The 16166-nt window shown below is 41.5% G+C and overlaps 1 protein-coding gene across 2 annotated transcripts; it reads right to left on the bottom strand.

Annotated features, from left to right (window-relative positions):
* Window positions 1-5149: 5149 nt before the first annotated feature.
* On the bottom strand, window positions 5150-14963 carry hmgn3 (high mobility group nucleosomal binding domain 3). 2 transcript variants are annotated; one of them, XM_072362379.1, is made up of 6 exons: window positions 14784-14961; window positions 12523-12573; window positions 12214-12243; window positions 8643-8693; window positions 8151-8249; window positions 5150-6090 (listed from the first exon to the last, which is right to left on the bottom strand). In XM_072362379.1, exons 1-6 carry the CDS (start codon window positions 14796-14798, stop codon window positions 6049-6051), a joined length of 288 nt encoding a protein of 95 aa, XP_072218480.1. In that variant the 5' UTR covers window positions 14799-14961; the 3' UTR covers window positions 5150-6048. The 2 variants fall into 2 exon arrangements, with proteins under 2 accessions (XP_072218480.1, XP_072218481.1); XM_072362380.1 differs by lacking the exon at window positions 12214-12243 and having other exon boundaries at window positions 14784-14963.
* Window positions 14964-16166: the final 1203 nt, after the last annotated feature.

Here is a 16166-nt window from a genome sequence, read left to right as displayed (position 1 = left end):
TTCCAACTGAATTCATTCCAGTGCTCTGTGTAAAGATCATTTGATATGGAAGACCTCATTTCCAGAAAAGTAGAAACATTTTCTAAAGAAAAACTTAGATAAGTCATTTGTTGTGCAAGTTGTGCCGAATGAGGCCTGGTATAGTGCCGCTAAAATGTAACCACTTGGGGGGAAGAAGTCACCCTGACAGTGGCAGGTCTCTCAAAAATCACTAGGTACACCTCTGCATCAATGATACCTTGATGCATGTGCAAGTCTTTCATGCCACGGAGACCAATGCGCCTCCATACTGTCACAATTGTTGCCTTTTTGCAGCTTTCGCTGGATGGTCTTTCTTATCGTTGGCACTGAATTCAGCTGTGTTTCTGAAGACTTCCTTGACTAATATAGTTTTGTATGAAAGTTTTAGATGCAGCAGACTGTGATGAATGTGAAATGGTTTTCCGAGCCACTCCAGAGTCCATGGGGCTCTACAGACCACGGTGGTATGAAGGTCTCTCATGTGGTGCCACCCGAGGGCTTGAAGGTCACACTTATCCAATAGTGGCTTCCGTCCTTTCCAGAGACTCCTGAAATCTTTTCACAATATTGCACACCGTAGATGTTGAAAGAACAAAGTTTTGCATTGCAAAATCCTTTTCTAAAACATAGTCTGAGCCACAAGAGATCCTCAACTGGAAAGACTAAACTATTGGTGGATGCTACAATAACTCGTGACATCTTGTTTTTCTTTGTATCTTCTTGAGATTTTCTAAGAACTTTTTTTCTGTGTCAAACTTAAATTACGGAAACATTTTTAACGCTGGTTTGGATGCTTTGCTGTTGTGATCTATTATCTGTGTCTCTGTTATGATGCAAAGCCATAGCAATGGAAAAATTGTTGGAGAAGTTGATTGAGCTCTTCGAAGCCCAAGTAATGCCTGGAGTAAGGCTCCAAAAGCAGCCCGGCCCAAGAGGAAAACAATGAAGAGAAACAAGGATGTAAGGAGATAAGTTTAACCTTTAGCAGCCTGTAATATGAATTATTACAGGCTGCTTATTGCTAAATCTGCTTGTAATAACCTTTTAAGGCACGATGTAAATTGATGTAAAAATTATTTCTGTGCATAATTCAACTGCTAAGAAAAAAACAATAAAACTCAAAGTCATTTCTTCCCATGATCATCATGGGAAGTGTGAGCTCACCGGCACATAAGATGGATGAGTATGAAGCACTGACAAGGACACAGTAAGAATATTAGAAAAGGTACATTTATTTCACCTAAACATGGTTACAGGCACATCTTTAACACCTCTCTTCTCAGGTTAAAGACTAAATGGGCAGAGAAGAGCACCTCAGAGGTAACAATAAAGGACGAGGAGGACCAGTGCTTACTATCGGTGGCTTTCTGTCCTTGTTGTCACCTGTGAGGTCACCTGTGTTGTCTGCTGACACTGTCTGACATTAACTAAGTTGTTGCCAACCTACAGGAACACCCAGTGAATTCATGGCAATCCCTGAGGATTTCTTCCACATCTCTCTCTGCTACAGTTCAACTTTCTATACGTTTATCAGCAGACTTTTATTGCAATTTATTTTGATCGTAACTCATAATCCTGCAAATTGGATTTTCCTTTGAGGATTAACAAAGCATTATTGATCTGAATTGAATTTCTCTTGGTTCGAATCTCATCTGGGGGCCGTTCTGTGTGGAGTTTGCAGGTTCTCCCTGTGTATGTGTGGGTTCTCGCTGCGTTTTAGAACATTTTTGCAACTCCTTTGCGAATAAGGTTTGGACATTGTTTAGTTTTATTTTGGCAGAATATAGACAGCATAGCAGATGGACACAGACTCAGCTGGAGGTGGGATTGTCACTTGTGGCTTCGCTGTCTATTTTTTTCAGTGTCAGAAGTGCAGATGTGTGGGTGTAGTGTTTATTCTGGGAGAATTAAGTCATGTTTTTGCTTTTCTGCATCCGTTTATGCACGCCAACCACCCACCAGTGTTGGGGAGGGGTGAAGTAAATCTAATTAATAAGCTATGAGCTTAAGTATATTATCGCTAGCCTCTTACATTCACATCTGATAAAGTCATTTAGTTACTTTCTTGATATGTCATCTGTAGTTTTTATCGATCAAAACTGCAAAAGTTTACCTTCAAAAGTCGAAGGAGGGACCCTTAAAGAAACATTTCTGTTTTAACACTGCTCCTCTGCTACAACTGAACACGCTTAAATTATCTCGACCGGGCCAAATTTCTTTCATCGTGGCCGCCGAGAGGACATTCCCAGGCAGTTCATTTGTCACGCAGCCACCAGCACACATTGACTCGACCTTTGCTTGGAGCACATGCAACAGAGTGGCCGACGCTGTGCTCACACAGCGACAAAGTCATTGGTGACAAGCCTCCCAAATCTCAGCCTGACGAAGAGTCACCACACTTGAGCAAAGACATGAAAATGATTAGTTTCCTCAACAAAACCTACATTTACTTTGAAAGTTTGAGAGGGAGTGCGCTTTGTACTGCACGGAAATTAGTTAACTTATTTATTTTGGACTATTATATCATTCATTAGATTTCCCAGTAGATTTCATCAACCGAACAGGGTATTTTTCTGGAAAAGGTTTGCCAGTTTAGTTTTGAACGTCTTCCAGTTGAAAGTAATTGATTTTTATATAAATCTTACATTTACAGACCCATTGTTCCTGAAGGAGCTACATTAACCCCACCTTCTAGTGATGAGAGTTTTAGGTCATTTTTGCCAAATCATATAAGAATAAATGTCTCTTACTTCCTTGGACTTGGCTGGTTTCAGTTTAATCACAAGAGCAGCTAACAAACTATCACTTGCCATCGCTGAAATGGATTGAAATGATTAAATTTCTATTACATGTCAGGTCATAATGAAACACACTGGTCCTTCGCAGGTCTTAAAATGAGGTAAATCCAACCAGTGGTGAACAACACAATCATGGCATATTACACTGTGTCGTTTATTTAACAAAAACTAAGCCAAAAGTGCAGAAGCAGTGAGTGAAAAACAAAGTACACCCCACGATTCGTTAGCCTGTGGAACCACCTTTAGCAGCGATAGCTTGAAGTGAATCTTCTTATGCATAGGTCTCTTCGGGTCTCACCAAAGCATTTTAATTGGTGTTATGTCAGGAGTTTGACTGGGTCATTGCGACATCTTGACTCTTTTCTTTCTCAGACATTCTGTTGTAGATTTGCTGCTGTGCTTGTCATCATTGTCCTCTTCCGTGACCCAGTTTCAGCAAAGTTTCAGCCTGTCAGATGGCCTCACGTTTGACTGTAGAATACATTGGTATGCAGAGGACTTTATGGTTGACTAAGTAGCTGCAAAATAAGCTCAAATCATCGGCCCCCCACCACCATGCTTGACAGTTGGCATGAGATGTTTGTCCTGATATGCTGTTTGGCTTTCATCAAACAGTGTTGTGCATTATGACCAAACATCTCAACGTTGGTGTCTTTTGGGGACTCTCTCCTCCCGCTTTTCCGAAGCAGCCATACTTGTTCAGTCTTTTTCTAAATGTACTGTCATTAACTTTAACAATAAACATGCCAGCTGGGGCTTGGAGGGTCTCAGATGAAGTTTGGGGGGGGTTTTGCACAGTCCCCTCCCTGGAGGAGCGACAACTATAAACTTTCTCTCTGTAGAATGATGGACTTGTGGGATTTCACCCATCCCAGGTTGATGAGCGGAAACAATTGCTTCTCTAAGATCATTGCTGATGTCTTTCCCACTTTTATAGAAGGGCTCACACTTGCTGATGGTCAATGAATCCATTCAGTTGGATTAGCAGTTCCTGGCCACTACTTACGCTCTTTATTCCTATGGAAGCAGTAAGAACTCTTTCACACAATGCTTCAAGATTTTGGCTTAGTTTTTGCTAAATAAATGGGGACATGGTAAAATATGTTAACTCATTTCAAGATCTTTCAGGACCAGATTTTCTTTTTTTTTTAAGTATTATTTTGTCCTGACGGTTAAAACCAAAGGACTGAAAGAGGATGTACTTTCTTTTTCACACGACTGTATGTCGCGCTGAGTGTTCGAGCGTAAATGGAATTGTGTGAGCTGACGCGACCACAAGGAGGCAACCTCACCCTATGCCTGAGGCAGATTGGACAGAAGTCAAAGGTTAATGACACAGAGCATAGAAACTCGATAATTTACACAATTAATTTCACCATTTAGAGGATTTTTAAAGACCACACTCTACAGCCAGTCCACCAGCAGATCTTTTAACCATAGCTACTTGTTTCAGATGTGCCACTTTGAATCATTTTATGTGGACACCAACTGAGCTTCATTCTAATCACGCAAATATATCTGCCCTCTTTAAAAGAAAAATCACACCCTGTACTCGCTACCACCGATTTTAGAATAGAATGCGTGATGTACCTGCCTCTTTTGCCATTTTGACTTTTGGTGTATTTTCACACTGCAAACATTTGATTTCCCTTTGGGATTACTAAAGTACAGCCGTTTAATTCAACAGCTCATTATTCAGGACATTTGGTGGAAGGTGGTTGTGTTTATTTAGATTGAACAGTCCTTCCTTCTGTGACAAGCATGTTGAAAAGCCACAGCTAAGATCATTCGCATTCCGTCTTTATATATTTGTCACAGTGTGAATTAATACTTGTATAAAAAGTGCTTGTACAGCAAGAGCAGATTCGATATTTCTGGTGTTTCATCACTTGAATTCCATTGTCTCTGGATTATTATAGTTTGTAGTGGTTGCACAGTGACAGAGGATTCTGATGTGTTATTCAGACATTATCCCCTCAGCACCTTTACATGCTAATGGTCCATGAGTTTGAGTGATAGATCGTCCCTCAATGAAGAGACCAAATGGCTCCAAAGGTCCCACCACTTTGGCAAATGCTGACATTTCACTTCCTGACACAGCAGTTGTATTTAATACAGCCACGTGCCCCTGGCGACCTCCCACACACACACACACACACACACACACACACAAAGATGTACACGGACACACAGCAGTGGCTTTGTGTTGCTTTCAAAAAGTACTTGTGAACCTGGACACATTGAAAAGGAGCTCTCGAGCACAATGCTCCATGCACACGTATACGAGTATACGTTCCGCTTGCATATGCGCTACAAGAACCAGCATGAGATCAGATACACACGCCGTGTTTTACACACAGCCGATTTATTCCCAGATATGTGAAGAGACACTGAAAAACGCACTCCCACGTGACATCAACTTTTTCTTTTATTTCAAAATATTCCCCTAACAGGATGAAACTCAGAGAAGCCCAGAGGGGTCCAAAGCCAATAGAGTCGTCTAGAACAGAAGCACCACTCATTATTGCTATGTCACTCTGCTGCAGGACAAGGCGTTCGACGGGGGTGGGGGCGGTTTGGGTGGGGTGGGGTTGAACAAAGTCAAACACAGAGACACACCAACACTTTCACTCCAGCACACACGTACAAAAGGAGCTATGTGAAAAACAGTGGTGGTGATTCTAAAAACTAGGATTTTAAAGGAGCTGCAGATGTTCCCCATGACGACCATGGAACTGGGTTTTTCGTTGCTGTGCGTTGTAACTGCTGATACATGCCCATAAACCCTCACCTTAACCATCGCAGGGGGAGGGGGGGGCACCTCTTTTTTAGAGGCACAGTGCCTATGACGATGGTCATCTTTTATAGAGAAGAATAATTCTAAACAAAGGCAAAACTGGTGTTAAGATCATAACAGTCATGTTTTTATGGCCCCTTCAGGCAAAACAAAGAACATCTGCAGCTGTCTGACAAAACCATTCCAGGCTGCCTTGCTGCTTCTAAGAAGCATACTGCACTCTATGGTTACACGGGATGGAGGAGGAGGGAGGAGAATCGAGCGAAAACAGAGGTCAAAGGAGCGTGATGATATGGGGTGGGGCTGCTGGTTGTCCGTCTCTACTATCACAAATCTAAAAAAAATTCAGCATGGTACAAAAATCGTCAGTAAAAAAAGATGCTTTGCTGCCATGGAGTCGGAGGGGACGAGTCGGTGGACGCGCCCGTGTCTTTACGCCTTCTCTTCGGTCGCCTCCTCTGCTCCTTCAGTTACCTGCAGGGGGGAAGAGGTGAGAACTTAGACAAAGACGCAAGTGGAATCGTCATCCTCTCCGGGCTCCTCTTCGTAACTTAATTCAATCTGAGCAGATGATCCGCACTTCAGAGTTTGGTTTAGCTCAATAAGTGTTTCAAGAAAGGGCATAACTTTGTTAAGGGGGGGGGTTAGAGTCTTACAAAGCAAATCAACGAGCGCCAGGTTTGTCAATGGATTTCTTTTTCTTACTTACATTAGAGCAGTGAGAGCGCTTTCGGTTTGGAGAATCAGAAAATGAATCTGGACAGGCAAGCCGAGCTAAAAGCTACGCAGAAGGGGGTCAAGAGAAAAGCAATGTCTCTGCCATCTAAAGCAACTCATATCTAAAGTTGTCCCATTGGTGTGAGTGAGAGCTACGCTGTGGTCGTCATCCCCCGGCTCCTCCGTCATCTACCTGGCTGTTCAGTAAGCAGCTCGCTTCAAAACGCCTGAACCCTGAGACCTGTGAGACGACAGCCCCAAATGAATGAAGAGGAGAAGATGTGGAATCAGTTCATAATGTAAAAATATCGCAAAGAGAGAAGCGGCGTGTATTTCACACGCATAGAAAAAAAAAACGAGCTTAATACATGAAGCAACGTGTGTGTGCAGCTGAGTAGATGCGACACTGATGTGTCAACCAAATAACTTAAGTCAACTCAATGCATTAGTATTCATTCCATCATTAATTATGATGTGGTCATAAGAGGTTATAAGGGGATTTTATGCAATGGCAAAGTGAAATAAAGGAAAAGTGCCTCATACCACACATTGCATACAAGGCATTAGTTTGGCATAAAGCGCAGACACATTAAAATCCCCACAAAAGTCCAGCGAGCAAGGCCGCCAACTTCATTTTAGTGGGCCAAAATTTATGCATGTGACACACATGAAAAATACCAAATAACTTTCCAAGAGAGGTCAACATTTTTTTTTTTAGGACTAGTGCTAAACTGAGATTAAGCTGATAAACTCTTACATTTCTATACGGTCAATTAATAACGGAGACATAGCAGTGTTTAGCGATGGCGAAAAGCCATGACACCATGACATGTGAAGGTGATTATGATCGTGATGAATATGCGGACATTCCCCCAACAGATAAGCTATTTCTGAATTTCCTTTCTGGATAAAACCTCACGTTTACACACTCACTGCTCAGAATGGATGATGTTTATACAAAAACTGTCAAGTTATAGTTATTTAATTCAATCCAGTCTTTAAATCAAGATCTACCCAGGTGAGAACACGTGTCTGGTCATGATTAAATGGCAGGGAGTTAAAAAACAAGGGAATTAAATCCGGCTGTTGTGAAATCTCACTCGAGTGAACGTCTCCCGTCTGCTCCCTCTGCCCGACTACTGGTAGAGTCAGCTGTCTGTGAGCACAGCAAGCCAATCACACACCACATCACAGCTCTGTGAGCAGCAGCAGAGCTTCCTGCAAATGTAAAAAGCTGTCCTTGGCCTACTTCACTGCACAGCAAACAAAAAAAAAAAAGAAAGAAGAAGAAACTTCGCCCTTTCATCCACCCGCTGCAGTTTCTTCACTCTGCATTCCTCGTTCAAAAACACTAACACACACAGCACTCCGTAACACACTCGGGTAAAATTTACACTCCGTCGAAATAAATTAGCTGTTAAGTGTTGAAACACACACAAACCAGAGATGAATTAGAAACAATCAATCATACCCTTAACTCTGACTGTCTCACTCTGCCCTCTCACTGACATCAAGGAGGGAGCCATGCTTCTGATGGATGACACACTGACAGACGGACGAGACACGTAGATCTGTGTGTGTGTGTGTGTGTGTGTGTGTGTGAGCATGCATACATGAGAAAGATGTATTGTAAGATGTATAGGGGATTAATGGTGAAAAGCAGATGTGATTGTGCAGAGGTGAATACAGGTGTCGTTAATGGACGTGAATGTTCAGATTTACACACAAATTGACACAATAGGATAATGAACATGGTTATTTTCTCGACCGTTTCATACATATTATAGGTTCTTCTTTATCTTTTCCTCTTCTCATACCTCATTGGTCTTGGTCTCTCCGTTCTGGGCAGGACCGTCTTCCTTCCTCCCCTTGGGGCCACCTTTCTTTGCCTTTGGCCCCTTATCGTCTGCCACCTTCTGCACAGAACAGAAGAGCACCGTGACATACACTGCATGTAAATTCTTAAAGATCGCGCAAAAATTTCCCCGCACGAGCGTCCACATTTACGTTTTTTTGTCATTTACACCAAAATGTTCCATGTGAATAACATAGGAAAACATACAAATTTTACTTATAGTATGTTATGGAGACATTAAATCAAGAAGAATGCAAGTTAATTCCCTCATATTTGGATGTAAAAAAAGATGATAAGCTTTATACTGTAAGTGGATCTGTAAAAGAAACTTTTCTTTTTCCACATCATGGTCATACACTAGTTAAAGACAACCAAGAACTTCAGAATCTTGAAAATTCACGTGAGTGTAAATGATTGTTGAAGGACTGCTTGTGTGCATGTGTGTGTTCTTTACCTTGACGATGGCCTTCTTGGGTTTGGCTTCAGGCTTGGGTGGAGAGGGTTTCTACAAATTACACAAAACAAGTTAGATTTGATTGTTCTCACAGTTTATAGCTGTTGGAGAAATAATACTTTATATTCAGTTCTCCCTCCTCTCCACACTTTGCCCCATGAGCAGCTTAGAGAATTCATTCCGATGAACACAGAGCTCATGGAGGATGGGAATGTCTGCCCAGGATCTTACTGTAAATATAATAAGGATGAAGTGCTTGGACTTTATTTCCTAAGCAACTGGCTCTGAATATAATCCAGTCCTTGATATGTTGTAAATATCTGCACCATTTAAAAGTGAACTGACCTCAGATCTTACTGCAATGACTATATCAGATGGAAGTATGAAACATATCCACTCAGTTCAAGCAAGTTTGCTGCAGAAATTTTCCAGGCTGCTGAGCGTGGACCACATTACCCCGAAGCCATGAGCTACAGTAACACTGCTGTCACTAAATAAAAGCATGTGATTTTCCTTTTTTTTTTCTCAGAATAACTCTGACACTGAACATGAGATCTAAACTAGAAGGCCACAAATATGCCAAGATAAGAAACGGTGGGGCTTAATGCTTATGGTCTCATAAAAAAAATATTAGCTAGAGTTTATTAGAACTGGGAAAACACTTAGAAGATAACTTTTTGTCCAAAAATCCAAAGGCAATCGTAGCCTACACACAATCTATTAATGTTGGTTATCTGATAAAAGAGGCAAAATGTTGAAAGCATTTGAAGAAAGACAATATCAAATCAGGAAACATGCCAAAAATGACTGAATGACACATTAAAAGTAGAATACTTGGACATCTTGGGAAACAATCTTTCTTTAAAAAAAAAATCTGATGAAAGCGTTTCATCTATTAAATGTGAAGCTAAAGTTCAATTTCAAACAGCCCTAAAGTTGTTTAAATGTTATGGAGGAGCTGCATGTGTCAACCCAAATTAGAGGACCAGTGGACCAAATATTGTCCAGACTTAACCATGCCATCTCAAAGTACTACAAATGTACAATGGAGCTTATGTGTGATCAGTCCGGAGACTGTGCATGTTGATAAAGGTACCTGCTGAGTATTCTTTTCTGCTAGCCTATGCTATCTAACCTCTTGTTGATATTAAAAACATGTAATATTGATATCAACCCCCAAAACATCAGTATGTATAAAGTAGGATTGAGGCTTGTCTACCATCCTCACCGTGCGTGAACAAAACATAATTAATTCCACAACATATATTTTCTTTTACCACATAATGCCTTTTGTTCACTCTACTCAGACGCAACTCCGGAGTATTTCCTGAAAGTCAGAACTTGTGTGAGCGGTCTTCAAGTACATGTGTGATTGGACAACTGCAAATAAGACACTGTCAAGCATTCGCGTGTGAAGACAGCTTAAGTGAAAGTTAGCTTAGTTTAGTATGTGTACCGAAAACATTGGAAAATAGCTAGCTTTGTGCTTATATGGAGTCACTACTTGCTAGGTGCTTGCTAACGACACGATGTAAAAACTTTTGAAGTTAGCTGTGACCATCTAAGAAAACATTCTGTTTTAAATTAATTGTTAAACCACAATTTGGTGTGTTAATACTCAAAAAACCGCTAATAGGTTAATTAAGAATCTGTAGATGTGCTAAAAAGCACGTGGCTAGTTGCTTCTTCTGTTTGCTGTCTATTTAGCTACACTAAGCTAACCACATTTCAGTGATACCAATAATTTTGAGTGGAGAGTAGCTAAAGTCTGATAAAACGTAGCTAAATGTTGACGTCATCACACTTTATTTGCATTCTTTGTGCCAGCCCTTTACATCTGTTTGCTACTCTTTTACTTAATGTGCTTACCTACAATGTATTAGCCAAACTGCCAATAAAGTTGCTATCAGTCACACATTTTTCTGTTTCTGTTGTGAGTCTGTGAAACTAATTCAAAATTGTGACTGAAATAGGTACATTAAGACATGTTGGCCCATGCTCACATCAGCACAATTCCAGACTCCCACTCTGCCAACAAAATCCTGATTTCATTTATACAGCAATAACAGACACCTCTACCCCCCTCGTAAGATACATTTAGATGTACAATGATCTTCCAGAGATGAAATTAGAAGCATGGGAGTGTTTCAAACATTTCCTCACACAGTCAAAGACATCCTAACACTCTGGAAAGTCTCTGAAAAGGTCTGGAAAGTTGCTAAATTTGGCAACAAAATCGGCATCACTACAGCCAACTGACAGGTATCTAATGACTGGTAAAGGTACTTTCAAACTTTATCAAAGTTCTTACAGCTGTTGGAAGAAATACGCCCTAATATTTTGTTTGGACCATAGGAACTGAAAACAGTCATAGTTTATAGAACTTCCTTTGTCAGGTAATCTTTAGCTCCTACCTCAGAGTAACTACTCTCCCAATAACTGGGGAACCGTCTGTTACATAACTGTGCAGGTGGGTGATTGGTTCAACATGTGAACCAAACCAATGGCAAAACATTAGTGTTTATTAAGCCTCGATGCAATGAGTGAAATACAACAGGATTTTGACTCTTGTGCCGGCTGGAAAACATTTTAGACCATGACCTTAGAAACGTTTAGTCCAAAACAAACTGAAACACCAAAACACTGGCGACACCATATCCTCCAGTCCCTCCCACAAGACAGCAAAATCATCTGTCAAACCGGGAGATACAGCCAGCTACTCATGTTTTTGCACTGACACAAGTGCAAAGCTGAAGATGAAGATATTTTTGAACTGAACTTCTATGGTTCTCTTCACATGCATTTAAATCAGAACCTGGTCTAGTTGACCTGAAATCAATCTTGTGGGCGTTTCCAACATGGCTGCCTGTGTAAGAACTTTACCAGTAATGATCTGCGAAACAAACTGGCAATAAAAGAGACAATGAGGTTTTCCCAAAATGTCACACTATTCTTTGAAAGCAGACATGCAAATGCACACACACACATGCAAAGACTCAGTGCGGACAGTTTAAACATGCAAACTAAGACAGATATACGACGAACACGTGACCTGCATGGCCAAGCTGCATGGTCCAATGAAAATGATACACGCGCACCAACGGGCTGAGTTTACATTTGCTGGTTAGCACTCTCATGGTTAAAACCAGTAAACGTCAGCTCTATTCCAAGTGGAGGATATTTCAAGAATCTCTCATCTTTCATTAATACAAAATGACTTTATTATCAAAGATATGGTAGTAGGGTTTAGACTAGTTGGTGCCGGATCATTAATAGGCTTAATGCACATTTTCACGACATGCAGCCCAGCACATCAACAGAGTGACGCAACAGGCCACAGTGAGGACAGACAAAGACAACAGAGAAAAGACACACATACCAAGCCAGATCCAATCCTCGGGGGAGCATGTTTATGGAATTTATAAATGCTGATTGCCTTAATCAAATCCATAAACTGGGTGAGGACTTTACTCTGAGCCATGGTGATAGGACACTAGAATGGGGGGGACTGAGAGAGGGAAAGAGAGGACAGCGACAGAGGTGAAGACAGGGAGGGGAGAACAAAACTTACCGCTGACAATCTCTCTGACCTTCTGGTGGGCTACCGGAGCAAAGGAGGATCAACAAGACAGAGAGGCAGAAAGACGGTGACAGAGAGAGGGAGAATCAGTTGCACCTCTGTGGGCTGATCTTGAGCTGATCTACCTCGTGACTGCTTCAAATGATTAATCTCTTATGTGCCTGTTATCGATCTCAAATACACTCTTGTCAGTAGAGAAAACAACGACAACGACAAGAAAAAAAACAACCAAAATACACTGCAAGTTAACACACAGCTGCACATGTACACACGGCACACACACACACAGGAAACATTTACCTCCTGTTTTGTGACTTTGGGGGCTTCCTTGCCCTCGGGACCCTCTGGAGACTACAGGGAATTAAACAACATCAAAGTTGAAAATATATGCCTCGTATTCAGTTTGTACTTCATGTGTTTTCTTATTGTTTGAACCAATGACCACCAATAAATGAGAGCCCAACCAACAAATCGATCGGTCAGTGCGGGTCGGTATAATTTTGACGATATTCTCTATTCTAATCCCCCCCCCCCTAAAAAAAAACTCCTTTTTAAAACAATTCAAAACTCTTTGTACTAAAGAGGTTAAAGGAAAAAGCCATTAAAGAGTGCCTTAATTAAGTGTTTGGCCACTTATTGCTACCAGAGCGAGCGCCTTTTTTCCAAAAGATGTTCCCTCATTCGGTGTTTTGATGATGGCGACGGAAATCCCAGGCTGAATATGTTAAGACAAAAGGTCTCTAATAATCCTTTCAGTCGGTTTAGGTTCTGGCAACAGCGTTGGTTACAGCATGCCGTTCACATGTTTTTCATAGTCACTGCAGAGTGGCACTGCCATCTATTTTTAAATATATATCTATATATAGAAACATATCTGTAGATATATATAACTTTATAACTTATTTAACTTTATAATGATGAACGGTACATTTACCTACCAACTGGCCAATTGGCTGGCACCAATCACTTTTACTTTTTTCCTTTTCTTTGTAAATACCAGTGACCAGTCATCTAATCCAGACCTGACTGATTGTGAAGCGGTTGATAAAGAGTAAAAGTGACTGTTGGTCACATCCACGTGCCTGTATTTAAAGTCATTAAATTCAACGGACTAATTACAGTCCTTTGGATGTGCTGAAATCATACAAGTCAAGAAACAAACAGGACATTAGAGACAGCAAACATACTTCTGGTAGCATCCTCGGTGACTTACTGCCAGTCTGTGAAAGATTGTTATATTATCGTGCAAATGTGCAAGCAATTAGGATGTTATAAAACAGTGACAAGTCCCAGAAATCTTGACAAGTCTTGGAATTAAACCTAATCGTTGCATATTGGTTATGAATCCAACGGTTTCCCTATGAATGCTTATTGATTTTAGCATCTTTCAGAAAAATACCTCGCTAAAGACGCACCGAATCAATCAAATCAAGCACAAGTTTCACCTGCAGATTTCAAATTAGGCAAAGATGACATGCAGCGTGATGTTGCCCTCTGGTGATTTCCATTTTAATAACGGAGGCATCTTGCTTACAGACCAACAAATGAGCTCCCTGAAGAAGGGTGCACTATAAATATTGATTCAGACGCGGTTATTAAGTGAAGACGCGGGCGGGAACATAATGTGTGACGGACAGGGAATATTCTGCCTGCAGGTAGGGAAGGACGGCGCGCAGGAGAGACCACCCCCATCGCGGTGAGAGAGGACGGAAAGGAAAAAAAAAATGTTGGTTTAGCCTGCAGGTTGGCAATCGCATCATTTGCATGTGAGCGACCTCCGCCCCTAGAGGCCCCCCATTCTCTGTCCTCAAAGGAGAATCTGCGCAGACAATGGCAGATTTTTAGGTGGCAGAAAAGCCAGTTTCCATGTATGCACTGATACAATGCGCTGGTGCTCGACGTGTAATGCTGTTTAGACAGTGTCAGGGCCTCTTTCAACACGGCGGCAATTGTCTCTGATTCTCTTTCTTTCTTCCTTTGTGGATGTTGATGTTTGTTCATACGGCTTAACGCCGAGCGTTCATCACCGCTGGACCAAAAATCAGACGGGGAGTGTGCTCATCTTTATTTAAAAAAAATAAAAATGAATCATCTCTTTTCTTTTTTTCAATAATAAATAATAAAAAAAAAAATCAGACACGACAAGTCTCCTATGTTCCTGAAAACGCGCCCACCTTTTGGATTTGCGCGTCCGTCCACCCGGCGAGCCTGTCTGACATTCACCAGCGCGCACCGTACACGGGGAAGTGGCACGTTAAAACGACCACAGGAACGGCCATTGAGATGAAACTCAAGAGGATTTATAGTGTAAAAAAAAAAAAAAAAAGAGGGAGAAAAAGGGTCGTCCAGTTCGTCTGTCCTGTGCGCAAAAACGGCGCGTTTAAAGCAGCTTGAAGGGTTGCGGGGATTCAAAAATATACATATATACGCTACCTCAAACTTTGGCATCACCTCACCTGCCTCAGCGTCGCCACAGAAAATCGCGCACCGCTATTTTCCTCGAATGCGAGAGCTGGAAAAACTACAGTGAAGTGCGCCGGATGGCAGCGACCAAAACTCACCTTTCTCTTCGGCATTTTACACGTGAATTACTCTCCGCCAAGCTCGAGGAAAATTAAGGTCAAACCCGCAGGGCCAAGGGAGGTGAATTTGAACTACCTCGAAATACTGGATCAATATCTAAGCACCTTCGATAATATGTTGATTATATGCACTCCCCAAAACTCTGTGCCTCCCACAGCCATTGGGTGGAGGGGTCAAAATCCTGCGCGATGCTGACTCCCGATTGGCTCGACTGATCTCTATGTAAATCGGAGCTTTGCGGGCATTGGCTGGGATTTGCCAGGGTCTCCCTGCGATTGGCTGCGCGCTCTTTGTGCGCAGATCCCACTAGATGGCCGAGGCTGAGAGGGAAAGTGTAGACAGGCCAATAGAAGCGAGGCCTGCTCTCGGTGAATCTGGGTAATGTAGGATGAGAGAACATTGTAAATAAGTGTACAAAGGACCAGAAAGAAAAAAAAAACGGGCACAAAGGCACAATGTCGGCCATTGACGAGCTCCAGAAAAGCTGGCGGGCATTGTGTCTTGTAAGGTTTCCAATGCTGTAAAGAACCAAAGGAATCTTACACCACATTAAAAAAATGTGGGAAAATGATAGCAAATAAGACACTATACAATACAGTACAATACACAAGATCACAAAACAGACTCAGGTTTTAAAATGAGAGTCACTTCCCTCATGATAACGCACATCCTTTAAATAAAATAAAAAAAGGCATGTGAGACAGTAAGTTGTGTAAGGTTGTTTTGTGTTTTCTTTTTTTACATTGTTACCTATTGACTGTCCGATACTTCTTCCTCAAAGTAAAAGAAACCACATCCTAAATTCACTTCTTTGCAGCCTCATGTGCAAATAGGTCCGGCTTCCCTGTTCTAAGATGAAAACTGAGCGCCGATAAAGTCCCCATGAACAGCAAAGGCACCAATATTCTTAGTTCAAATCAGTGACACTCTTCAGGAGAACCTGTTTCTTGATAAGAATGTTTTTTTGTTTAGTTTCGTGTGGGCAGGTTGTTTCAATGGGACGTCCAAATGGGAGCTTTTTACCGTCCCTACTAGGCCACGACCTGAATTGTCTTTTGGTGCGTTTTACTTCAGGCAGTGCCAAACCTGCCATTCTGCTTAGCCCAAATGTCCGCTTGTGAGCAATGAATGATCAAAGAAAACACAGAAATTGAAAGGATGCTCAAATTACAACGACGGAGTCTTTGAGAAAAGCCGATGCCAAGGAAAGCATGTATTTGAGAAATGGCTGGAAATGACTGCATGTCAAAATTCCAGTTAAATCTTGTGGGATCATAGTACAACCCAACTATTACTATTCTTTCATTAAAAACCGTAAACACATGCTTAAGCTTTGTTAATGACCAGAGGAACATTATGTC

This window comes from Leuresthes tenuis, unplaced genomic scaffold, assembly GCF_036924035.1.
Source record: "Leuresthes tenuis unplaced genomic scaffold, fLeuTen1.0.hap1 SCAF_13, whole genome shotgun sequence".
In the NCBI taxonomy this organism is placed as follows: Eukaryota; Metazoa; Chordata; class Actinopteri; order Atheriniformes; family Atherinopsidae; genus Leuresthes; species Leuresthes tenuis.
Note: the sequence above shows the minus strand (reverse complement) of the source record. Positions and strands in the feature narration are given on the sequence as shown.

Coding starts and splice junctions, on each gene's coding strand:
- hmgn3 (XM_072362379.1), bottom strand. Junction 8,250..8,642: donor CCAAGAAGGCCATCGTCAAG/GTAAAGAACACA, acceptor TGTTCTGTGCAG/AAGGTGGCAGACGATAAGGG. Junction 6,091..8,150: donor GAGAGACCAAGACCAATGAG/GTATGAGAAGAG, acceptor TCCCCCCTGCAG/GTAACTGAAGGAGCAGAGGA.